The 26,368-nt window shown below is 41.5% G+C and overlaps 2 protein-coding genes across 3 annotated transcripts in view; one reads left to right on the forward strand and one right to left on the reverse strand.

Annotated features, from left to right (window-relative positions):
• The window catches only part of NTS (neurotensin), a 28,687-nt gene extending 14,952 nt beyond the window's left edge, over nt 1-13,735 (reverse strand). Inside the window, exons 1-2 of one of the 2 annotated variants that reach the window (XM_030548606.1) lie at nt 13,648-13,735; nt 1,344-1,423 (exon numbers count right to left, since the gene is read on the reverse strand). In XM_030548606.1, the coding sequence (XP_030404466.1) occupies nt 1,344-1,413 (70 nt within the window). In that variant the 5' untranslated portion in view covers nt 1,414-1,423; nt 13,648-13,735. Of the gene's footprint in view, nt 1-1,343; nt 1,424-1,781; nt 1,836-13,647 lie in introns of those variants that run through there. The other variant, XM_030548605.1, reaches the window with a different exon arrangement.
• The window catches only part of RASSF9 (Ras association domain family member 9), a 37,583-nt gene continuing 24,519 nt past the window's right edge, over nt 13,305-26,368 (forward strand). The window contains exon 1 of the mRNA XM_030548604.1: nt 13,305-13,508. Coding sequence (XP_030404464.1) covers nt 13,462-13,508 — 47 coding nt within the window. The 5' untranslated portion in view covers nt 13,305-13,461. The remainder of the gene's footprint in view (nt 13,509-26,368) is intronic.

Genomic DNA, 26,368 nt, shown 5'->3' on the forward strand with positions numbered 1-26,368 from the left:
GATCTATTATGTGTCAGGTTTTGCTAGCACTTTGCACACTGTCAAATGCTAATACCTAGTTTACTAGTTATTCTCTTCAATACATTTTTGTTAGTATTCCTTTAAGATCTTGTTAGGAAATAACAGTTTATCATCTAGAACAATGCTAATGTGCTACCAATATAAAATTCTACACGTGAAAAATTTTAATCTAATGGACAGAGCCCAGTGCTCCTGAATACACTGTGAAATAGAATTCTGAAAGTTGAAATGTGAGAGTTATAATTTCTTTGTGTAGGGCCTCAAAGTCATCTAATCTATTTCCCCCCTCCATGCTGAAGCAGGCAAGTAAGTACACCTAGGCTCTACCTGACACCATGAATATAGTATCATAATAAATCATGTTAATAAAGTATTACACTATTTTGTAATTTAGCAAGTCTGTATTTTGAAATCTACTCTGCTCCATGTGCATGATTGAGTGACTGTGTGGTTATAAAAGCCATTACATTTTTGTGTATAAACTTAGCTATGTCATTTTCCCAAAGGAAACTATAAACTAAACAAGTGTTACAGATCAGCTGTTATACTCTGGCTATTTAAAGCAGTTACACTTGGAGTAGAAAGTCACTTGAGTTTATCCTCCCATGGTGTGATTTGGTTTTGCATTGATGTAAATCTGAAGCTTTCTTTCCCCTTCAGATAATTTGGTAAAGATTATTTTAACACTACAGCTTCAGTTTTTGTATCTGCATCATTGATGGATATGAAATATGTTTAAGTACACATATAGCCATTTTGGTTAGGATTTGTCAAGGCTTCATATGAGCTGTAGAAAAGATATTGCCTAGGATATTTGAGAGAACAACACAACATTCCATAGATCACAAATACTTTCAACATTTGTGACAAAGTGAATGGTCACATCCTGTTATGTTTCTGAAGGACTATTCTATAACTTTTAAAAAAATCTAATATTGATGCTGCGTGAAAGAGCAGGTGAATGTGAAGGGAGGAACTTATGGCAATGACAGAAAAACTGTCATTCAACACTTATCAGGGTTGGCTTGTGTGTGTACATATATAAACCTTAGTCTAGCCTTAATTCACTTTATTTCTTTTGATCTCATCCGAGGGGCTAGTATACATGTTAGCTCTTATCACCCGAAAATGACTAGCCAGATGTAAAGACTTTTTTTTAAAAAAAAAACTTCCACTCCTCCTGGGTTTAAATGCCTATCAGATGAGGCATAATCTAATAACTAACCAGAGGCAGGTTTGGGGACAGGAGCAGATACACCCCCCTCCCTCCCCCAATTCACAGTTTAGGAAGGAATCCCAAGAAGTTGCAAAGCAGAGCTTACCTGAGCACAGACTCCAAGAGGTGAAAGCCAGCAGGATCATGCACACCAGTTGAATTCTCATTCTTGCCATCTTCAGCCCTCTAGAAAGTAAAGTCCATAAATACAAGAAGAAGAGATGAGAGAGACAGACACAGACAGAAAGAGAGAGAAAGTACAGCTGCTTCTTTCCCTTGCTGCCTTGAGCGGACTTGTGAGTGTCTGAACCATAAGGAGATCCCTGGACCATTCCCTAAGTATATAAGCAGTGGGGTGATGTCACAAAAGTAGAGTGATTGTCTCTTAATGAATTACCCTCCCTTCTCCTCCCCCTCCTCCTCCACAGCCCCCGCCCTCAGCTACTCAGTTCTGAGTGAAACTGACGCGATTCACTCCTTGACGCACACAGATATTAGTTCAGAAACATTTCTGCATACGGAGTGCAACCCCTGTTCGGCTCACCTTCTCTCTGTTATACACACAACAACCCGAAAGATAGGGCAGTTCTTAGTTCTTTGGGGGGAATAGTGAGTGTCACAGTGTGTGTGTGCGCGCGCGCGCATTAAAAAGGAGTGATCACCTGGCAATGAGATGCACTGTACAAGACGCAAGAAAGATGCTCTGGAAAAGGGAGCTCTATTAAAAGGGCGAACATCTTACCCCGGTATCTCTTGAGATTACTCCATAATCATTTTACATACTTCACCTCTGTAAATGTGTTGCCGAATTTTACTAATAGCTCGACAAACAATGTAAGGGGGTAAAATGTATATTGATTTATATGGAACCGATGTTTTGTGCCATCACAGGATGGTTGGTTTTTGTTTAAGTATATTTTCCATAAACTTTTTTTTTAAATTTAGGACACACTAATAGCTAGACTTCAGGCTATTTCGTGTGTCCTAACTTATATAGTAAACATATATAATGCCTGAAAGTTTAAGTGTGCTATAGGCTAATGAAACATATTCCCATGATATAGGAATTATATTTGCACCAGTGTTGCACAATATTGATAGAGATTTCCCCACAGTCCCAAGCTCCAGGACATAATGAGAACAGATTCTAGGTGAGTAAAAACTGGGGTAAATACATTTAAAAAACCCCGACATACAGAAGGTACAAATGTGTGCGGTTCAAGTGATATGATATTGTGTGTAGCTCCTTTCTTTAAACCGGGGCTGAAGTGTTTCGTTTTGACTGGTGTCTTTGCTTCCATGAGGGGGCGCAATGGAAGTATGAGAAAAATCACTCTCCGCTATTGGTATTCAAGCTTTAAGATCCTTGTAGAAAACTCAGAGCTATATTGACTTCAGTTAATAGAGCCTCCTATTGCATGAAAACTGGATTGGTGAAGTATTTCTCATTTGTGTTTACATTCTTTCCGTATAATTTTTATCCTCAGCACCATCACTAGAAATGTAAAGAATATTTGAAGCAGTGGAAGGGTGGATTGACGTGAAATGCTACAGAATCACATTAGACTGAATCACATTATTTCTTTACAATGTGACTTTTCTCAAAGACAAATGTTCCATCTGTTGAAGGCAGAGAATGCACATATTACAGTGCAGCATATTTTGACCTGTGGGGATTTGTTTAAGGACTGGTATACGTAGTCCACATGCCAGTAACACACTCATTGAATGATTGCTGTTCAAAGGATGATTGCACAGCACTGAAGAGGAAATCGTTTCCTCTAAAAGCAAAGGCAATGACAGTGATCAATTATATCCTTCTCCTCACGTGCTACACATTTTTACATACTATTGAAATATATTCCATGTAGTTAAAAAATACACTGTATTTAAAACATCCTGCCATCCAAGGCAGCCTTAGGTGAGACTTCTTCTGTATGGATTCCCATTTTGCACCACTGTAAAGTTTTTGTACTGTTGTCACACATGGATAAATATGAAGAAACACACCCGGAGTTAGTTCTTGGATTATTGTTGGCTCTTTTACCCAAACTGTTGCATATTATTGAAAGCTTTTTATTTCCTGTAATTCTGGCTTACTAAGCAAGGATGGTTTTTTGAAATAAAGCTTTCCTATTTTCCTATTTTTTCATTCATATTATGGTTACAGAGGATCACAACTACACACAGTATAAAGACCAATCCTTAAACTAATTTGACTCCCTGGGTGTGCTGTTTCTTTTCAGAAAGTTCTGTGAGTAGGAATCATATCTAGTGTCTACTCTCTGACATGGGTTTCTCCAACAGCAGAATTCCCATATTCTTACATAACTGAAATGTGCAGTGATGGTGTTGGGGGGGGGGGGGGCTGGTGAGTCAGTGAGTGTCAGTTTTACTGGCACTGAAAGATGTGATCATCTAGTTTTTATCCTGGTTCTCTCTGGACTGTAAATCCCCAGGGAATAATTTAGGGTTCTGTTATGCTATAACCTTTCTGAGTCCTACCTCTGTTTTTATCCCACTACTAGCAAATAATCAGGCATGAACACTAAAGTAGTTCAAAATCTCTTTTGCTTCCACATTCCCCCTTCAATACTCATCTGTACCTTCCAGACATATCATTTTCAAATGTACTGGGGTCAGGAACCATTGATCCAGCATACTGGAGTAGTTTTCTTTTGTTTTAAATGAGATTGAACAGTCTGTTCTTTTCCCATTGCTTCTTTATTCCTTTCCTCCAGCTTCTTGTTATGTCTGCAGCTTTCCCCTACTGTCACATTAAAATGTGGTATAGTGAGCAGCATAGTAAGCACTTTAATAGCTGAATCTCAAAATCCGATATTTTCATTCCTAAGTCTTTCCTGTTTGGAAGTGTTTCTTTCATTTGCAGAAGAAACTGCCCTGGGAAGGCTTTCTAGGTGGTAACTGTTTCTTTTTCTGTAAGGTTCACTTCATTTGTGGAGGTCCCTTTAAAAAAAAAATCTCTGACCCACATGACCTAGGGAGAATATGTGCAGCCTCTCAAACATGTCAGCCAGGATGGGGATGTCGTCATATCAGACAACATTCAGACTGTGGCCTGCACAGCACTCTCAGGCCCACACACCACCTTCTCTCACAGTGACAAAAAGCAGCTGCAGGTAATCAAACAGTGGTGTTTCCTATTAGATGTAGTCCAATAAAAGAACAAACAAACTAACCTCTATGTACCCTGTGTATCTGCTTTGTCTTTTGTATCTGTAAACACAGTTGCAATCAATTCTGTGGATGACACCAAAGATGATGGAGTTAGTAGCTATAGAGAAGAGAACCAAACTGCTAAATGTCCTGGAGTGAGAGGAGCAGAAGCTACAGGTAAATGAGAGGAGAATAAGTATCAAATAATTGGTAAATTCTTCCACTCAGGGAGCAGAAATAATTAGACAGGTGCAAAACAGGGGGAGAAATGCACCAGGCTGCATTCATCTCATTAAAGCAGGTTTATTTTCATATTATCTGTTTGACAGTGGCCTATGACATTGTTTGGAACCAAGCTCTGCAGGTGCTTCAAGGAAAGTGTGGAATCCTGAATTTCATTGAGGAGTTACCCCTGCCCCCATAGAAGTGGGAGCAAGACCTCCCCTCAAACTTGGGGGCATTGTGACTTCAATGGAATCACATCTGTTTAACCTTCTCTGGTTATGGTCCATGGGTCTGAACAGAAGATGATGGCTGTTCCCTTCCAAACAGTCCCTTCCGTGCCACAACTCTGCTCAGTGTCCTGCCCCTCCCCCATTGTGGACCATGGCCTGCACTGAGAAAGCTCCACCACATCTGAAGGAAGAGAGAATGGTCCCACTGAGACAGCAGAGTCCCTTTCTGGATAGAAGGGGTGAGAGCTTCCTGTGGAGGTGTCCTACACTCAAAGATCAAATGAACATTGTAAAATGTGAGTTCAGAGTGTCAGTAAAGGACAATTAAATGTTTTCAGGGTTGTTTGGGGGATTAGTTTTTTTTTGGGGGGGGTAGTGAGGGAGGGGAAGGTTGGCATCCTTGATTCACTGCTTGGAAAAATTTACCTCTTTTCATTAGCTTCCATCTGAGAGTTTCCTAGAGAAGTGCCCATTCAGGAATGCATTTCTTCCACCCCCATAATTATATATTTTCCAAAATAACCTCAGTGAATTTACCTTTCAGTTGCCTCCAGTATCCATGATATAGCCACTAAAAAAAGCACTGTTTTTTTTATTTAAATGTAATTAGATGATATCGGTACAGAATATATGTATATGTGTGTGTGTAGGTGCAGAGGAGTGGATAATATCTTTGCTGTATACCATCATATATACATACATTCCCCTCTCCTCCCCAACCCCGACAGGTCGTGCTTTGATACTGTTTGGTAAACTGAAACAGTTTCAGAGTGAAAAACTGTTACTTTAACAGAACTCTTAAATCGTTGTTGGATTGAACAGATGAGAATGATCATCTATACTTCTTGAGAAGGAGAAATTAAATCTGCCTGAATTCAGTCGCGTGAATTCCACTCTTTCCCATGGTATTCAGACATGCATGTAGATATGCCTGAGTTTCCCCTCACATATGATGATCATAGGTAACATGCGCTGTCTCATATGGCATTGGTTAAATTGTATCACTTCAGGAGGAACTGGAGGGCACATTGTGAAAGTTTAGAATACACTATACTTTCTCTCCTGCTACCTTCCTAAGTCTCTCAGATAATTGTGCTGTTATTTTCTTTGTATCTGAGAGACAATTTCACTTCAGCTAGTTATTTAAACATCAGAGAGCTGTGGAAAGATTTTTGAGCTAAAAATACTAAGGAATATTTCATCTGTGCACAATAGAAATGCAGCATGTCTCTATTGCTGGAAAGAAATGTTCCCAGATCAGTAAGATTATGCTGAGACCTTCAGCTTGGACAGACCAATATGTTCTCAACCAGGGATGGCCATCATGTTTCAGGGGCCTCAACCATGTCCCTTTCTTTATGGCTATCTATATGGAGAGTCCCAAAACTTATTGTAACTTTTTGTAATTAGGGGTCACAGTATGGATAAACTTGGGAACCACTGATTTGATTTAGTTAAACTTTTTCATTTACTTAATTTAATAGCTCTTCTTTCATGCCCATTCTTCTTTCTACTCCTTTGCCATAGCAGGTAGAAGTACTAGCACCCATGGATTCAGCACATATGCATGAATGAATTTACAGCATTCAAGAAAATCCTTAGGGATTAAAAAGCAAACATTACAGTTTAGACAATTTGGTAATAAGAAGACATCACAACAGCAAATATGAGAAAACAATCATTTGCAACATAGATAACTTAAGTAGAAACCCAATGGATACAGAAACGAAAGCATCACTCTTGAAAATAGAATATTGCTTTGCATAATAATAATCATATTTTGTATTTACATAGAAATTTTCAATGAAAGAATTCAATGCTTTACATATATCAATTAATCAAGGCCACGTCTACTTGAGGAGCGCTTTACCAGCATAGGAATACCAGTATACTATACTGGCAATGCACTCCTAGTGTGGACAGAGCTTATACTAGCAAACCTAAACCTGGATAGTTTATTCCACCCCGATCCGCCTGAGTGAAACAAGTTACACTGGTAAAAGAAATTGATTGGCCATGGTGGGTGCAGGATCAGACTGCAAGTGAATTGCCCAAAGTAATGTGGCAAGTCAGTGGCAGAGTACGGAACAGAGTGAAGGAGTGCTCCTGACTCCCACATTCCCATGTTGTAATCACTGCACAATATATCCTCAGTCCTGAAAACATTTGCACACAGTCTTCATTCTAAACACAGGTGTAGTCCTGTGCATTTCAGTAGCAGCACTCAAGTGCTTAAAATGAAGAGTAGATATATGGGTTTGCAGAAATAGAGCAAACTTTAAAATAGGAAATGACAATATTCAAATAAATGACATTTGAGTGTGATGATGTTGATGATGTTGTCCACATAAGCATTGGCTGAATTATTTATTATGGACACTTTATATGAAGAATTCTGGCCTTTCTTCTGTTTGTGAACCATTTGCAAATTGATCTGGATTTCTGATTGTGTTATCCATATATGCAGTGTTGTAGCCATGTTGGTCCCAGGATAGGAGAACGACAAGGTGAGTGAGGTAATAGCTTTTATTGGACCAACTTCTGTTGGTGAGCGAGAAGAAGAGCTCTGTGTAAGCTTGAAAGCTTGTCTTTCTCACCAACAGAAACTGGTCCAATAAAAGATTACATCACTCACCTTGTCTCTTTGTTATGTATAAGTATTCACTAAATAGCTTCTATGAACAAATGTTCACACACTGTTAACTTTCAGTATTTATGATAGGTGATTACTCATCTAATTTATACAGCATTTTCTACTTCTGACTAAGATAAAAGTTTTCTTTTTTGTTGTCATAGTTTAAATTTACCTCTAGTATGAATTTTCAGACAATACATTATTCTTGCCAAATATGTGAAAGTGATGTGATTTGAAAACATTTCCCTAAATAAACTGGTGGCTGTCCACATGCTTTCTAATGATCTGATCAATAATTTCTGCTGCCACTATATTTTTTTTAGCTGAAAGAGAAAATAACGACGTTTTCAAATCTTTTCAACCAGTTCTATTCAAATGAATAATATGACCCAATGAATAACAGCAAACTGGTTTATATCCAGTCCTATATAGGTTCTCTTACCACACTAATCACTGTAATATTCGAGCTCCTTCCAATCCTGCACTAAGCAGCATGATTGACATTTGTCTTACTTACTTGTGAAAATATGTACATGGTTTTGTCCTATTAGATCAGCTATAGACCAGATGAAAGTTGCATAAGATTTTCGATGCATCTTGAGGAAATGGACAATTATGTCCACAAATTACAAAAGCTTTATAAAGCGAACTGCTGAATTAAACAATTAGGGCTGAGTTGTAGCTGCTGATTGCATCAAGACACTTCTGTAGTAAGATGAGGCCTAAACTGAGAATGCATTAAAATTCAGTGTACTGAAGTGCACCTAAAAGTATCTCAGGCAGAGGCTCATATTTCTGTTGTGTTATAATTGTAACTGTTCGATTTAAATTCCATATTACTCTTTTGATTTCAGGGTTGTGCGTAGCCTTGATCAGTACCATCTCCCAGACAGAATTTCTTTATAAACAGGAAACTAATGCATCATAAAATACATTAAATCCTTAGCCCCTTTATAGGCACAAAGCAAGACAATCCTACATTGAAACAATTACCATATCCTTCTCTCACTTCACTTTACATAAAATTAAAAGAGATTCTGCACCAGGAATCTCCATATAATACCTGGACAGAAATAAATTCACATGCAGAGTGTCTTCGTGCATCCTTTTCATGAAGCTAATAGGGGTGTTGCCTGAGCAAGGAGTGAAGGATCAGGGCCTTAGTATACAAGTGAATGACTGTAAATAAGTTGGGAAATCTGACCTCCAATACAGTGAAACAGACAGTAGTGTTTTGACTCTACTGTTCTAAAAGTTTCGAGGTCAGTTGATAACAGCACAGCCAAGGGCATTTCTGTCTCTCATAATACCTGGTAAGTGGATTTCTTATATGGAACAGCTGGCCCTAAGAAGAGGATAAAGCAAATGATGTAGCACCACATACAAGTCAGACACAGAAATTAGAAATTGACAAGACTGTATAGGTCATATCTAGTTCATCTTCTTGTCAGTGAAGGATGGATCCCTGCAGCATATTTTCTAGTGATTTGTCTAGTCTCGTTAGGCTCTGGTGACTTAGACACTTTTGAAAATATATCCTAAACCTAAGGGCAGGTCTACACTTAAAACACTGCAGTGGTGCAGCTGTGCTGCAATAGTACTTCAAGGAAGACACCACTAAACCAACAGGGGAGCTTGTTCCATAGGTGTAATTTAATCCACCTCTGCTAGAGTTGGTAGCTATGTCAAAGGGAGAATCTCTTCAACTGGCATAGCGCTGCCTGCACTGGGAGCTAAGTTGATATAACTCTGTTGCTCACTGGTGTGGATTTTTCTGATGTATGTTTGTAGACCAGGCATAAGTCCATGAGAGGCTCCCAAGTGATTTGGGTGCTTTTGAATTTTTTTTTTCTTTAATGTCCTAAGCCAGTGGCGGGCAACCTGTGGGCCGCATGTGGCCTGTCAGGGTAATCCACTGGTGGGCTGCGAGACAGTTTGTTTACATTGACCATCTGTACGCATGGCCACCTGCAACTCGCAGTGGCCACAGTTCACCATTCCCAGCCAATGGGAGCTCTGGGAAGCACTGGCCAGCACATCCCCGGCCCACTGGGAGCAGGGCTTCAGACTCCAGCCCCAGAATCACCCCTTCCCATGTCACCCCGGCCCCTGCCGCCTTCTCCAGGACCTAGCTGTACAGCCGGACCCCAGGCTCCAGCCCCTCACTCCCACCTTCTCCCATCACCTGTCCACCACTGTCTCCTCCAGTCCCCTATAACCCTGGCTCTCCTGCCTCCTAACCCACCTCCCCAACTGGGGTTTTATTTTTCCCCCAGCTTTCCGGGGATGAGTAACTTTGCTGTGAAAAGAAATATGTACAAATACTACTTTTCACAGCAGCTAGCAGGTCTAAAAAAAAATTAACAACAAAAGCAAAACATACAAAATACCTTATTTGTGTTTCTATTCTGTTTAGATCCAGTAAAGAATAGAGACACCTGTACATTATTTTTATTACTGAGTCTGTAAAAAACCCTACATAAATAAATTACAATGATTTGGACATGTATATGTGCCTATTTATTTGTTTTTTCCTAAAGTTAATTAAGTATTTTAAGAAAAACTGTCAGCGTGGCCACCAGCAAGAGTTGGTGGCTGTACTCTGAGGCCACCAAAAATTCCTTGTGAGAACCCCAATAGGTATTATTTTTGTTGATATAAAGGTCTATTTAAAATATAGTGTGTGAAAAAACTATTTCTTTTTATCACTTTGAAATTTGTTTCCTTTCAGTTTCATTGTATGTTTCCTCTTGCATTTTAGAAACCGTCAATTGAAACTCCCAGCTCATTTGGTGCTTTGTTTACCTATCATGACCTCTCTTACTTGCCTCCTCTCTAAAGTAAACTATACAGATATTTTCAAACTCATTTCAGAAAGTGTGCAAAGGGTAAGTATGTTATTTCAAACTTGGATAGAAATGTACAGTTGTTATTGCAGGAGTCTTTCCTAAAATTCATGCCATTAAAATGAAAATGGAAACTTTAGAGGTTTGCACAATGAAGTGTGTGTATATAAAATTTACCCTGAAGATTTATTTTTAAATCTGCTTCGTGATTTATTTGCATAACAGCATTAATTTTCCAGAGGCCCATCCATACGATTAAGTTTATCTGGCAATGCAGGTAAATAAAGGAACAAGTAGGCCACTACATCATACCGTACTTTAATAGTTACAATCAATTAATACTGTGAGGTGACAGCTGATTAATTTGGAAGTGTAAGAACAGCTGTAGATGTTGTCCAATTCCCATTTATCTTTGTAACTAGGAGAAAAGTAAGTGAGCAATATTAGAATGCTTCACATTGTAATATGCAGCAGATAAAGCTATTTATTGTTATTTTTGCCAACAAGGGAAAGAGGGAAGGAAAAAACCCTTTATTTAAATATCTATTTTACTCTGAGAAATTCTCAGCAGCAGAATAGCAATTCTGTGACAAGACTGCCATGTCTACATCTAAAATTTTGCAGCGCTGGTTGTTACAGCTGTATTAGTACAGCTGTATAGGGCCAGCGCTGCAGAGTGGCCACACTTACAGCAACCAGCGCTGCAAGTGGTGTTAGATGTGGCCACACTGCAGCGCTGTTGGGCGGCTTCAAGGGGGGTTCCGGGAACGCGAGAGCAAACCGGGGAAGGAGACCAGCTTCGCCGCGGTTTGCTCTCGCGTTCCCGGAGCCACCCTGCAAACCGCAGGGAAGGAGACCTGCTTGCTCGGGGTTCCGGGAACGAGAGAGCAAACCACGGCGAAGCTGGTCTCCTTCCCCGGCTTGCTCTCTCGTTCCCGGAACCCCGAGCAAGCAGGTCTCCTTCCCTGCGGTTTGCAGGGTGGCTCCGGGAACGCGAGAGCAAACCGCGGCGAAGCTGGTCTCCTTTCACGGTTTGCTCTCTCGTTCCCCGAACCGCCGAGCAAGCGGTTCTCCTTACCTGCTTGCTCGGGGTTCCGGGAACGAGAGAGCAAACCGGGAAAGGAGATCAGCTTGATTACCAGAGGCTTCCTCCTTCCACGGAGGTCAAGAAAAGCGCTGGTAAGTGTTTACATTGGATTACCAGCGCTGGATCACCAGCGCTGGATCCTCTACACCCGAGACAAAACGGGAGTACAGCCAGCGCTGCAAACAGGGAGCTGCAGCGCTGGTGATGCCCTGCAGATGTGTACACCTTCAAAGTTGCAGCGCTGTAACTCCCTCACCAGCGCTGCAACTTTCTGATGTAGACAAGCCCTTACAAACATCTCAGGGGGGTTGGAAAATATTTGCCACCATTTAAAGGTGAGGAACCCCCCCCACCCTGGCCCAAAAAGACTCCCATTAATTTCAGTGGGTTTTGGATCAGACATATAATACCCAAAGCAGATCCTGCTTCATAAAACCTCCCTTGGCAGCAGCCTCAGGAATCTAAAGGATTTGTGTGTGTGTATTAATTTAACCCACCCAAACAAGCTGTGACTTCAGTTCCTCTCTGTGTAGTCACAGCTCAGGGAGTTTACAGAAGTGGGATTGAACTGAAAGTATGTGGGGCATTCCCAGGACTGCCAGTAATAAGTAACCCATGGAATGGGCTCTAGCATTGTTTATTGCAGGCTGATGTGACTATCTCTGTTCAGGGAAGGGGAGTATTTTATTCCAATGTCAAAAACGACAAAGCCCCTTCTAGATAAACCCATCACTCTACCTGATTACTCCTCTTGTTTAATACAGACACCAGCAGAGGTGGGACAAGGCTACATTGAGGATGCCTGATTAACCATTACACCTGTAGCATGGTATAGCCATTTGCAGCAGTATAAAGTGAGTGTAAAATGCAATGAACTCAGGATGGAAACATTTTACAGTGCAAATAACCATGCAAGCTGCAGGGCAAAGGTTCATTCCCCCTTGCCCCCAGTACCCTTCACCATCAGTTCCCTGTTTATACTCCTTTCTGCTTTAATGGATCTGCCTTTTGCACTGTAATCCCCAGCCAAAGCCCATTGAAGTTAATGGGACCCATGTCTTCCCTTTCAAAAGCTTTATTATTAATCCTATTTATGCATTAGGGTCCAGGTTTTTGGAACAAACAACTTTAACACATGCTCACTTCTCCTTTAACAAAGCCAGCCAAAAAAAAAACCACCACATTGTTGGAGAGTGCTGTGCGGTGTTGCATTGTCCCGTCCTAACAGCCCCCTTGTATGGCCCGATTTTCAAAGGGCTGAGACCTAGAATTCTCACTGGCTTCAGCTAGAATTGGGGGTTTTCAACACTTTTGAAAATCAGGCCCTCCTGGGAAGTGTTATGAAGCCACAGGTGGCTACTGAGTGAGGTTTGCAGACCAAAGTCTCTAAAGGTTTAAATGTACCCAGCAAAGTATTAAATGTTTATCTAAAAGTACAGATGACCTACTTTGTCATTTCATCTCCTGACTGTTCTTACACCCTGTAATGAGAAGCAGCTACAGGTTGATCTGTAAGGCAGGTTATTGTTATGCACTAGAACTGGTGGAACAACTGCTGTCTGCCCTTTGTTAAGGCTTGTGTTTAGCTGCTCGACTTGACCTTAAGTGGCTGGAACTTGGCGGAGAAAGTTTGAATCCTTCTGTTGTGTGTTCTTGCCTAGCTCCCTCCTGGAGCCAAATCCCCTTTTTCCCTTTGTTGATCGGTGCCTTGGCGGCTGGCAAGGCTGAAAGTTTAGCAAGTTCTGCAAATAACTTCACATCACAATAGAAAGTGGGTGGGTTTTTTTTTTCTTTTCCTTTTTCCTGCTCATAAACGCCTCCTTTATGATTGCAGCTGGGCAGGACTCCAAAGGTGCAGCAGCAACAACAAACCAGTAGTTAGCAAATTGCACAACTTCCAGCTCATCGCTACGCTGGGTGACTACTAACAAGCTGAAGGAGGTGAGGGGAAAGAGGGGGAGGAAAGAACACCCCAGCCTTGGATTTGGCCGCGTTGATGTGGTGGTTCGGCCGCTGGAGTGGCTATGGCTCCCTTTGGAAGGAATCTATTAAAGACTCGGCACAAAAGCAGGTAAAGTGTGAGTGTGTTCGCGCGGGAGGGGGGAGGGGCACTTGATGTGGTGGTTTGCAGTCAGGTAACTTCTCGGGCGGGGTGTACGTTGTTGGGAAAAGTTGAACCCCCCCCCCCCGAAACTGACTTAGAAACTTACCTAGGGTTTCGTGAGTCAGTTTAACGTGTTGCAGGAATATTGATCCGCGTGTGTGCAAGCGATGGGTCTCTTTACTCCGATTTGTGCATATTCCTCCCCTTAAAATCTCGGGCAACATTTTTAGTAGGAAAGGTAAGCTCTAATTTAACAGATTCCCCAGCCTTGGGTGCCCTCCGTGCTCCCAGCCCAGCCAAACTGTTTAAAGTCTCGGACATCTCATTTGTAGCAGGCTGCAGATTAACAGGAGTGCAAAGGAATGATTGAAATCCGGATGTTAATGCTGCCATGCGTGGTGGTAACTAATTGCAGCCAGGGTAATAGCGCCTCTTATAAAGGCTGAAAAAAAACCGTATCCGGACCCTCTCTCACACCAGGGCGTTCTCCTTGCTCTAGAACTTCAGAACCAGTGGGAGCTGAGCTGGTTAATCGAAAGCTGTGATCGATTTTGAGACTCTACTCTGGGGATATCTGTCTCCCTCCGTCCTAACCCCCCGCACCAACTTTTTCCGAAGTTTGCCTGGATGTAGGAACTGGATCCTGAAAACTTCCAAGACTCCCTCCCGTTTCTTACCACATCCCTTTAATTGTAAGTTTGGGGTGGGGTGGGGGGGTTGCATGGTGAATCGAATGTGGTATGTGTACAGTTGAGGCTTTTAGTATCCCTATCCCACGCTCTGAATTTGGGACTCTCTTTTTGCCAAGAAAACTGTGTTGCCGATAAGCTGTGATAGCCCCGGTTCGCTGCTGCGAGTTCTAATCGTACAGGTTGATTTTGGCGGCTCCCCCAAATCAGACTTGCTTCTACATGCCATCTGCATAGACTGGAAGGGGAACTAAACTTGCGCAGTATGAGAGTATGTAATTATTTTGAAGCGCTAATATGGCACTGAAGTTTTAAGTGCAAGTGTTCATGGAGAGAACATGCTATTTCAGTCTCGAGTTTCTAATGACTCAACAAGTCTAGCTAATAGTGTGCATAACTCGGTCACTAAAACGTTGGCTGTAAAAGCCTCCGTTGTTATCTTTACTTCATGTTATCCTGCATTTGGAATTTCGTTCACAGTGATCCTGATCCCCTTCCTAGTGGGCAGGATTGGGCATAAATTTGAGGGTATTTGTAGTTCCATAAACTTACTTCAGATAAAGTTAGGATTTTTTTTCTTTTTTGTTCATTGTTTCCATGCACATTTATGCCAAAGATTTATACTGAGATTGTGCATACATTTTAGTGAATTATTAATTCAACAACTTAATGAAAGCAAATCACTCCATCAGTTAGGGCCTTCACCAACAATATTATGTTGTTTTAGAATCACTAATAGCATCGGTTACTGCCCACAAAAGCGCATAGGAACAGGACTGTAATTAGTATTTTTCAGAAGGGAATTCCACCTTTCAACCTTCTGGAAAGGTTGAGATACTGTTTAAGACCAAACTAAATATATATAAAATTGCTGTATTTTCCTGATACTTTTAAAGAAAGAATTGTATTATATTGACATTAGTTAGCTGAATAAATACATACACCCAGAAATATGCTTCCCCTTCATTCAGGTATGAATCTCTTTCTGATTTTAAAATACACCCCTCATGGTAATTATATCAGTCTCACAGAGATTGAGGTGAACTTCCATTCTTTGCAGAACGAAGGTCAATTTACAACGCTTTTTTAGTCTGAATTACAATGAAAAGCTGAGGGGAATCTCCAAAAAGTTGAGAGAACTTTTCTTCTTCTTCTTCTTCCAGTTTCTAAATGGCATATCAGTTCTGACTGGCACAGAAGTGGTGTTTTAATGGGAGATGCGGGGGCAGGGGAGAAGGGATGTAGAAGTCCTGTGCATGTATAATAAGGGTGGTGGGAAGAGGGAAAGTGATTCTTTTCAAAAATTTCCTAAATGCATTTTCAAAAAGTGGAACCCTAAGTGTGTATGTCTAAACTTATCTCTTTGAACAGATTTGTACTTGAGAATTCAAGGTTTGCTGGCAGGGATGGTAAATGTTGTGAGGTTTTTTTTTAACCTCAGTAGGATGCAATGACCTAGAAAGAGTTTCTCTTTTGCTACAGTTGCTATCTTTGCCAGTTTATTTCAAACCTTGCACTGAATGGAAAGTGCTTTTCAAGCTTGACATTGGGAGGCAGTGTCATCCAGTGGCTGGAGCAGCAGACAGCATCAAGACTTTTGGGTCGTGATCCAGCTCTGCCCAGTTTGCCTATCTATCAAAAGGCTGTATTGTATTTTCCTTCCTCACAGCAATGTTGTGAGGCTTAATGTTTGTATGGGTCTTGGAGAAACTCAGGTGTTATATGTGCAAATAATTAATAATAATGAACGTTTTCCCCTTGTTGTATGCAGTGTGGCTGTAGTTGTGTCAGCCCCAACGTATTAGAGAGACAAGGTGGGGGAGATAATATCTTTTATTGGACCAACTTTGGTTGGTGACAGAGTGGCTCGAATGCTTCTCTCTCTCACCAATAGAAGTTGGTCCAACAAAACATATTCCCTCACCCACTTTTCTCCGCCATTTTCCCATTTAGCTTTTTTACATCTTCAAAGTATTTCACGATCATTAACTTAACTTTTTCATATATTCCCCAGAGATGAGCAATTGTGGAGTATTATCCATATTTTTCAGATGGAATAAGTGAAGCAGAGATGTTAAATGACTTAGCCAAGGCAGGAAGGCAGTCGGGACAAACACCAGAATTAGAATGGATCAGTTATAGCCGTGTGCTCAGACACAGAACTACACCTCTGTGGTTATTATCGTTAGTTTTATTTCGTATTTCTCTTCAGATATTAGTAGCTTCTTCAAAGAGTAGGATATACAGTGCATATGGGCAGAGCGAGTATAGGCTACAATTTCCAAAAGCATCTACATGACTTAGGAATCTTAGCCCAATTGACTTTCAATGAGACTAAGAATCCCTTTCCTAAGTGCTTATGGGCCATATTTTAAAAGATGTAGATAGGCAAACTGGGCACACACAATGGCATCTAGATGATTGTCACCTTGAATTCATTGGACACCTAAATGCCTTTAAAATCTAGCCTTAAATGACTTTTCAAAATGAGTTTTAGGCTTGTAAGTCACGTTAAATACTTTTGAAAATTGCTGGCTCCGTCACTACCACATTCATCATTCCAAAATTCCTTGCCCACCTCATGCCAAGAAAGATTCAATCACATCTTCTCATTCATTGAGGTCGGTCCTCTTGATTTTTCAGAACAAACCTCAACTACCACATTGATCTAGCATTCTATCTTATTTCACAAATAGTTTATTTTTAGATCAGGCATAGAGGTGAAGGGAGATGGTGCTCAGGGGTCCCTCTCCCTCATGCAGATCTCCTGCAAGTGCCAATCTATATTGCCAGGCGCGAACAGCCAGAGCAATATCTTTTGGAGCTGTCAGCATAACTCAGCCATAATGGCCTTAAGTTTGCAACAACCATCTGTGTGTTTTATTTGCATACACACAATGTTGCTTGCTGATTGGGCATTACTATTACAAATCTGTTGTTTACATTTATTGCTTTTGCTCTTGCTTCATGAACATTTCCACTTCTATCACTCATTTCTTAGCCCTGCACTGATAGCCATTGAGTTCATGCAGGCAAAGCAAGCCTGCTGATCAGACTTAGGGCTTGGCTACACTGGAGAGTTGCAGTGCTGGTGGTGGGTTTACAGCGCTGCAACTTAGTAACTGTCCACACCTGCAAGGCACATCCAGCGCTGCAACTCCCTGGCTGCAGCCTTGCTGTACACGTGGTCTGCTTGGGGTGTAACGATTGCAGCACTGGTGATGCAGCGCTGCTTATCAAGTGTGGCCACCAAAAACGCTGTTATTGGCCGCCAGGGTATTAGGAGGTATCCCAGAATTCCTGCTCACAACAAACCGGAAGAATGGCTGAACTCCGAGCTCCCCCGAGCTGCTTATCTAAAAAACAAACACAGCTCCTGTTTGCTGGAGCGAGCGAGTGGAGGCAGGCAGGGGAATTGCTTTGGAAGGTTCACAGCTGTTTGCTTGAAGAGAGAAGTCACACCGCAGAGGGGGCGGGGGGAGTCCGTGTTGAGCAGCTTCTTATGTGGTCTGAAGGCTATTTAGGAGTGCACAATTTGCATTTAGTGAATAAGAGAGCGGTGGGGGAAGGGCTCAAAACTTTTAAATTGATTGCAAGTTGGTGATGTGTATGTTCTAGTCCTTAGAACTTGCAAGGCAGGTGTCATAACCTTAGTCCCAGATTTGGACCTTAGCGTCCAAAATATGGGGGTTAGCATGAAAACCTCCAAGCTTAGCTACCAGCTTGGACCTGGTACTTGCTGCCACCACCCAAAAAATTAGAGTGTTTTGGGGCACTCTGGTCCCCCTGAAAAACCTTCCCTGGGGACCCCAAGACCCAAATCCCTTGAGTCTCACAACAAAGGGAAATAATCCTTTTTCCCTTCTCCCCTCCAGGTGCTCCTGGAGAGATACACAGACACAAGCTCTGTGAACCTACACAGAGTGACTCCCCCTCTCTGTTCCCAGTCCTGGAAACAAAAAGTACTTTCCTCTTCACCCAGAGGGAATGCAAAATCAGGCTAGCAAATCCAACACACACAGATCTCCCCCCTGATTTCTTCCTCCCACCAATTCCCTGGTGAGTACAGACTCAATTTCCCTGAAATTTCCCAGTAAAGAAAACTCCAACAGGTCTTAAAAGAAAGCTTTATATAAAAAGAAAGAAAAATACATACAAATGGTCTCTCTGTATTAAGGTGACAAAATACAGGGTCAATTGCTTAAAAGAATATTGAATAAACAGCCTTATTCAAAAAGAATACAAATCAAAGCACTCCAGCACTTATATTCATGCAAATACCAAAGAAAAGAAACCATATAACTTACTATCTGATCTCTTTGTCCTTACACTTAGAAACAGAAGACTAGAAAGTAAAAACTACTTCTCCAAAGCTCAGAGAAAGCAGGCAGCCAGAAAACAAAGACTCAGACACAAACTTCCCTTCACCCAAAGTTGAAAAAATCTGGTTTCCTGATTGGTCCTCTGGTCAGGTGCTTCAGGTGAATGAGACATTAACCCTTAGCTATCTGTTTATGACAGCAGGGAGCTGACAGATCCAAAAATCCGCTCTCTCTCTCTCCCCCCCACGTTTCCTCTCACCTCCCTCTTTTGAAAAGCACGTTGCAGCCACTTGAACCCTGGGATAGCTGCCCATAATGCACCACTCCCAACAGTGCTGCAAATGTGGCCACACTGCAGCACTTTCCCTACACAGCTGTACGAAGACAGCTGTAACTCCCAGCGCTGTACAACTGTAAGTGTAGCCATACCCTTAGCCTGTTCTCTTTGCTCTGAGTGTTGACTGGCTGTTCGGCATTGGGCTCTGATGTGGGAATGGAGGCAAGCCAAGCATGTGGACCCTATAGAGTGGCCCTTCCCAATTAATACCCAACTAGCCCTGAGGACTCATTAGGGGGCAGGATAGCCAGTTAGGTCAGAGACTTGGTTTAAGCAACACCCATTTTGCACTGACTCTAGATCCCCACCGCCTCTCACTCTACTGGCTTCCCACTGAACCTGTTCAGATCCTGATAGCAAATGCTTATATTTTCCTCAGGTCTACAAGTCAGTGTAATGTAGTACATATTAAGCCTTGGTGAAGGGACACTCCGAATGCTCAGCTTTTGCATTTGGATTGGCTAAGAACTCAGTTCCAATGCTTATCTGAATTATCGCAACTTCATGTAATGTGGGCTGGAAGTCTCATGAGAACATATACACAATATCTGACACTTGCCTTCTTGGATGGGGTTACCATGAGAGCAAACTATCTTGTGCCATTTTGGCACTTCTTATCCCAATCCCGTCTGGAGTATGTGCTCGGGGGGATTGGGAATATTTACTCAGAGCCTAAAATTGAATTCAGGTTCAGTTTTAGAAATGGGAAGATATTCAGGGTGGTGACATTGTATATTTTGCAAATTATTGTTGTCTTTGCCTACATGCAAGTACTTTGAGGCAGGGGCTTTTTGTTTTGTGTTTGTACAGTGTCTAGCACAACGGGGTCCTGATCCATGACACGGGCTTCTAGACATTATGGTTATACAAATTAATATTAATAATGTTGCTCCGCCATCAGAAAAAGGATCCTCTTTTTTTGGCCCCAAGCTCATATATTATAACTTGTTTTCTGGTCCATCTTGTCTGCTTTGTCCAAGAACCAATCTGGTTGCAAATATTTTGTAGTAATCCCTGTACATGTCTGCTTGCTTCACTTTCAGGAAGAGCTATACATCTGGCAAAACACTAGCTTTATTTCTAAAGAGTTAATTATCTACTGTTCTAGGAGAGTAGACTGCAATTTCATAGCAGTGGAGTAAATGAAATGACTAATAGACTTGTGTGTAATACTACACCATCTGGAGAAAGAACAATACTTAAGCAAAGTTGAAGTGAATATGAAACACCAATATAATGTTCAGTGGGGCTGAAAAAACACTGCAGACGAAGAAAAATGTTATTGATAAATGACTTCTTCTTGCAGTGGTGAGAAATTAAGATTTCATGTGTATGAATGGGAAAAGGGGATCAACTGTGCTGTTGAACATGGAATGACTTTAGTACAGAGAAGTAGATTTTCAGTGGCGGGATGGATTTTTAACTCTATATCCTCCATAAAAATCACATTAGTGACAGGGCTAAATCTCATAGGATGGTCTCAAAAGTGTCCTCAGACCCTTTTTCACTATCTCAGACATTCTTAGTTTGTTTTCTTTGGATTTATATGTTGAATAATAATAAAATATACAAAACAGATGGAAATACTTTACAAATATTATTTTAAAATTAATTTGCAAACATTAAAATAATGCTGTACCAACATGTATTAATTCTTACAACTTCCTTGTATGGAAGAAGGTGAGTACTAATTAATATTGGCACTTCACTATGAGGAAACTGAGGCAAAAGGTTAAGTGATTTGCCCTAGACCACCTAGCAAGTTAGTATCAGTATTGGAGTGTAGCACTTTCTGGTTCCCAGTCACATGTTCAAATGTCTGGACTGTTGTCACTACTGTTGTTGTTGTTGTTGTTTGTTGTTATTAAGGTAGTTCCTAGGAATTAGTCAATGAATGAATGATCAGGGCCCCATAGTGCTAGATACTGAATAGACACATAGTAAAGAAGACCATCCTTGCCACAGAAATTTTACAGTCTAGGGGCCTTTGTTGAAGTCAATCAGTAGCAGAATGCAAAAGGCGGACAAAACAGACAAATCTTGGACTGGAGCACATATAGTTTAAAAATAACAACATGTAAGTTTCAAGTGGGTTAGCAGTCGCAATACAGCATTCTGTACTGCAATACTGTACAGCATTCTCTTGAATCCCTGTCAACCCACCTTCTTCCTGACCTTGTTTGGCCCTGCTATTCCAGTCCTATGTCTGTGATGAGCAAAGACTATCACAGGTTGAGAAAAATACTTGTCACAAAAATGCTGCTGATGACATTTGCCTTTCATCTTCTGGAAAGTTGCAGAATTCCTGCACTTATAAAGCTTTGGGGAATTTTCACCCAATACTTTCTACTTTTGTGTGTGAGAGATGTAGAAGTTAAGGCCAAGAAATATTCAGAAATGACTAGCGACTTTGGCAGGTCAATTTTTTGGGCACCCAATCTGAGACTGTTTAAAGGGGACTGATTTTCAGAAAATGCTGCACAACTTTTGAAAACTAGGCCTCATTAGAGTGTCTCCAGTTGGGTGCCCACAATCACCAGTCACTTTTGAATATCTTTGGCTTGACTTGCCTACAGGGCATTGCTACCTAGACAATGGGACATGGACAGAGGAGATTCGAGTTGTACTCCTGGTAATGTTACTGACTTGCTTTGTGACCTTCAGCAGCTGATAATCAACCTGAGCTTCACAGTCCCTCCCTGTAAATGGGGGATAGTGCCATGTGTCTGCCTCAGAGGGACATAACTAAACCATGTTGTCTATAGAAGTGCAAAGAGTAAAAGCCACCCAGGAGGAGAGAGAGAATATAGAATCTCAGTGTTCCTTGTACTGAGCCATGTGCTCAGTCCGCTACACCATGCTGCCCATAGGACATCCCAAAACACACGTGAGAATTCGCACCTGGCTGTTTTGATTTTTCATCATCTTCACTGAGACGTTTTCAGCCTTCTGAAGTTCCTCAAAGCATTAAAACTGGGAGTGGGGGAAGGGCTGCAAAATCACTCAAAAGGAAATCATTAACATTACCACATGGCTCGAATAGATTGGATGACGGTTGTATGAGGTAAATGTACAGAGGAAAGATGAGCTCAGGGCCAGCTGTGTTCAAATAAAGATGTAAGGCCTTAATTTTCAATCACAAGTCTCTGCATTAATGAGTTCCTGACATAATAAAACTAAAACCCTTATACCCTGGGGACACAGAGAAAGCACCCCAGCTGTTGGACTGAAGGTGCTTTTTCCACTATGCTCTTTGATATCCTTTCAAATACCCCTCATTTCCAGAGATTACTTTCATTTTATTTCTAGTTACTTATGCACTGCATAAATTCAGGGTCAACTCATTTTGTTGTTGAAAGTCAGAAGTCAAAAATCATTTAACTGAGATTATAGACAGCTTTACTTACAGTCAGGGGATGAACCCTACTGCATTTTAATGTGGCTGCGTGAATACATTTTTTATGCCCCTCATTTGGAGTCTTTGGGTAAGTCTATGTGGCAGCTGGAAGTGTAATTCCCAGCTCAAGGTGACATACATGTGCTAGCTGTGACTGAGTTAGCATGCTAAAAATAGCGGTGCAGGTGGTGCTACGGGCTAGCTACCAGAGCTCCTTACAGAAAGTCTCAGACTGTACTGTACTCAGGAACTAGCCCAAGGTGCCACTGCTGCTGTTAGCAGGCTAGTTCAATCAAAGCCACATCTACCTGAGCCAGAAATTGCACCTCCAGCTGTAGTGTAGACATACCCTTTGTCACACATGTGGGCTTTGGATTGATGATGGGAGGCATTATCTTTGGAGTTTACTTATCTTGGGTAGAAGGTGAGACTACCAATTTACGTTTGTACTTGTAACCTTAGGTAGGATTGATATCCATACCATCATGGTCTATGTCATACTTGCAGTCGTCAGCTACATTATTAAGAATAGAATAATGTTAGATGCAAGATGCATTTTTACAGAGATGGGAAATTGCTATGAGTGGGTAGCTATGTAATATACTAATTTGCTTCAGATCCGTTTTGGGGTTCAGAGTCTGGAATGTGCTTTTTCTTGAGGTCCTTATTCTCTACACCTATATACCCTCACTCATTCATGTTTAAAATAATTGAGTTATGGATGTTCCAGTCATAGAAAAATGTAATCGCCTTCCTTGACAAGTATATTTGTTTTTTTTATTCCTTTTAAGAAAATAAAATTGACAAGGGTTGCATTAAATAAGGAAAAATGTAACATACCTCTTGGTCAGGCAAAAAATCAAGATTTGAAAAATGGAATAATCAGATAGCTGTGAGATGATAATGTGAAAACTTGGTCTATCAATATGTCTACTCTCTCTTTAAATATTTACAGGTTCAATGACCTCAGTAGAATTGTGCATATGAGTCAGGCTTACTCATGTGAGTCAAGTTTTGCAGAATATGCTCTGAATCTATGCAGAAAGATCCTTTCATCCATGTGGAACAAGTTGTAGGACTGAGGCCTTAATTTGCTTTTTGCCAGCCTCATCCAAGTCCATCATACAAGAATTTTGGTTTAGTGGTAGTTTCCACATATGTAAGCACTTTAAAGTTCAAAAGTATTCAAAACTATATGTGAGACACCGATTTGACAGTTAATTTCATGCCTCATTTACCAAAGGAAGTGATCAGATTCTGTTTACTGATTAGAGAGTGGCTTAGTAATAATTTGTAAGTAAGGTCATGGCATATTGGTTTTTGGTTGTTCTTGTTTCTATTGGCTTTATTATTGGTAGGCTGATGTGCTGAAATGTTGCTTTGTTGTTTTGAAGACGTAGTATCCACTACTTGAACAATATGTGTCAACAGGCTTTCTGCACGCTGACAACTAAAGTACTTGCAGCCTAAGATCCTCTCCTGCAGCTGTCAGGGCAGTTTCACTATTAGAATCTTGTCATATCAAACAGCCGACTACAATGGTCAACTCCAGATTCCTAAGAGAAATTTGAGACCTGCTGACTTTGGTGTAGTCTCCAGGCTCTACTTATATAGCAGAGGTATAATCTCCTTGTTCGGCAGAGGTCATCTTATTTACTTGTGAGTTCACACATGTTAAAGTTACCAGGCATGTTTCTTAAGTTATGATGAGGAACAGGCAAAGAGAAGTTTGTATGTTTTGACCTTGCTTTTGAGCAGGGGTGGCTCTTAGCATTTTGCACAACCCTCCCATCCCCCCCCGCCCCCCCCCCAGCACAGCAAGCAGGAGGGAGGTCCGCCGAAGCCGCGGGACCAGCTGACCCTCCACAGGCAAGCCGAAGGCAGCCTGCCTGCCGCCCTCTCGGCAACCAGCAGAGCACCCCGCCCCCCGTGGCTTGCAGCCCCAAACACACGCTTGGCGTGCTGATGCCTGGAGCTGCCCCTGGCTTTGGGACTGATTTAGAATTCTGAATCTTTATTGTTTTTCCACAGTCAGACCATCACCTTATGCAGTTGAAAATTGAAGCAGCAAAATGCTTTTCAAAGGGGGGAAACTTCGATAGTCCAGCCTCAGTGCTTACTGGTCACAGAAGAAGATTGGCAAAGGTTTTGTACTCACTGTCACAGTCCAGGGCAACTGAACATGTGTTTCCCCTCTACAATACTGCCAAAGGCTCACACTTTCCATTTCCTAGCTGTCACCTCTCTTGGACAGAGACTCATGTCTCTCTCCCTCTGACTAATGTATTTCCAGATTGCATAGTATTTAAGAACATAAGAACAGCTATACTGAGCCAGACCAAAGGTCCATCCAGCCCGGTATCCTGTCTACCAACAGCAGCCAATACCAGGTGCCCCGGAGGGAGTGAATCTAACAGGTAATGATCAAGTGATCTCTCTCCTGCCATCATCTCCACCCTCTGACTAACAAAATCATCCAAAGCCCAAGATTTGGTGGTGATGGGGGACTTCAACTATCCAGATATATGTTGGGAAAATAACACCGCGGGGCACAGACTATCCAATAAGTTCCTGGACTGTATTGCAGACAACTTTTTATTTCAGAAAATTGAAAAAGCTACTAGGGGGGAAGCTGTTCTAGACTTGATTTTAACCAACAGGGAGGAACTTGTTGAGAATTTAAAAGTAGAAGGAAGCTTGGGTGAAAGTGATCATGAAATCATAGAATTTGCAATTCTAAGGAAGGGTAGAAAGGAGTACAGCAGAATAGAGACAATGGATTTCAGGAAGGCGGATTTTGGTAAGCTCAGAGAGCTGATAGGCAAGGTCCCATGGGAATTAAGACTGAGGGGAAAAACAACTGAGGAAAGTTGGCAGTTTTTCAAAGGGACGCTATTAAGGGCCCAGAAGCAAGTTATTCCGATGGTTAGGAAAGATAGAAAATGTGGCAAAAGACCACCTTGGCTTACCCTTGAGATCTTGCGTGACCTACAAAATAAAAAGGCGGCATATAAAAAATGGAAACTAGGTCAGATCACGAAGGATGAATATAGGCAAATAACACAGGAATGCAGAGGCAAGATTAGAAAAGCAAAGGCACAAAATGAACTCAAACTAGCTATGGGAATAAAGGGAAACAAGAAGACTTTTTATCAATACATTAGAAGCAAGAGGAAGACTAAGGACAGGGTAGGCCCACTGCTCAATGAGGAGGGGGTAACAGTAACGGGAGACTTGGAAATGGCAGAGATGCTTAATGACTTCTTTGTTTCGGTCTTCACTGAGAAGTCTGAAGGAATGTCTAGTATAGTGAATGCTTACGGGAAGAGGGTAGGTTTAGAAGAGAAAATAAGGAAAGAGCAAGTAAAAAAGCACTTAGAAAAGTTAGATGCCTGCAAGTCACCAGGGCCTGATGAAATGCATCCTAGAATACTCAAGGAGTTAATAGAGGAGGTATCTGAGCCTCTAGCTATTATCTTTGGGAAATCATGGGAGATGGGGGAGATTCCAGAAGACTGGAAGGGGGCAAATATAGTGCCCATCTATAAAAAGGGAAATAAAAACAACCCAGGAAACTACAGACCAGTTAGTTTAACTTCTGTGCCAGGGAAGATAATGGAGCAGGTAATCAAAGAAATCATCTGCAAACACTTGGAAGGTGGTAAGGTGATAGGGAATAGCCAGCATGGATTTGTAAAGAACAAATCGTGTCAAACTAATCTGATAGCGTTCTTTGATAGGATAACGAGCCTTGTGGATAAGGGAGAAGCAGTGGATGTGATATACCTAGACTTTAGTAAGGCATTTGATACAGTTTTGCATGATATTCTTATAGATAAGCTAGGAAAGTACAATTTAGATGGGGCTACTATAAGGTGGGTGCATAACTGGCTGGATAACCGTACTCAGAGAGTAGTTGTTAATGGCTCCCAATCCTGCTGGAAAGGTATAACAAGTGGGGTTCCGCAGGGGTCTGTTTTGGGACCGGTTCTGTTCAATATCTTCATCAACGATTTAGATGTTGGCATAGAAAGTACGCTTATTAAGTTTGCGGACGATACCAAACTGGGAGGGATTGCAAC

This window comes from Gopherus evgoodei, chromosome 1, assembly GCF_007399415.2.
Source record: "Gopherus evgoodei ecotype Sinaloan lineage chromosome 1, rGopEvg1_v1.p, whole genome shotgun sequence".
NCBI classification, from domain to species: Eukaryota; Metazoa; Chordata; order Testudines; family Testudinidae; genus Gopherus; species Gopherus evgoodei.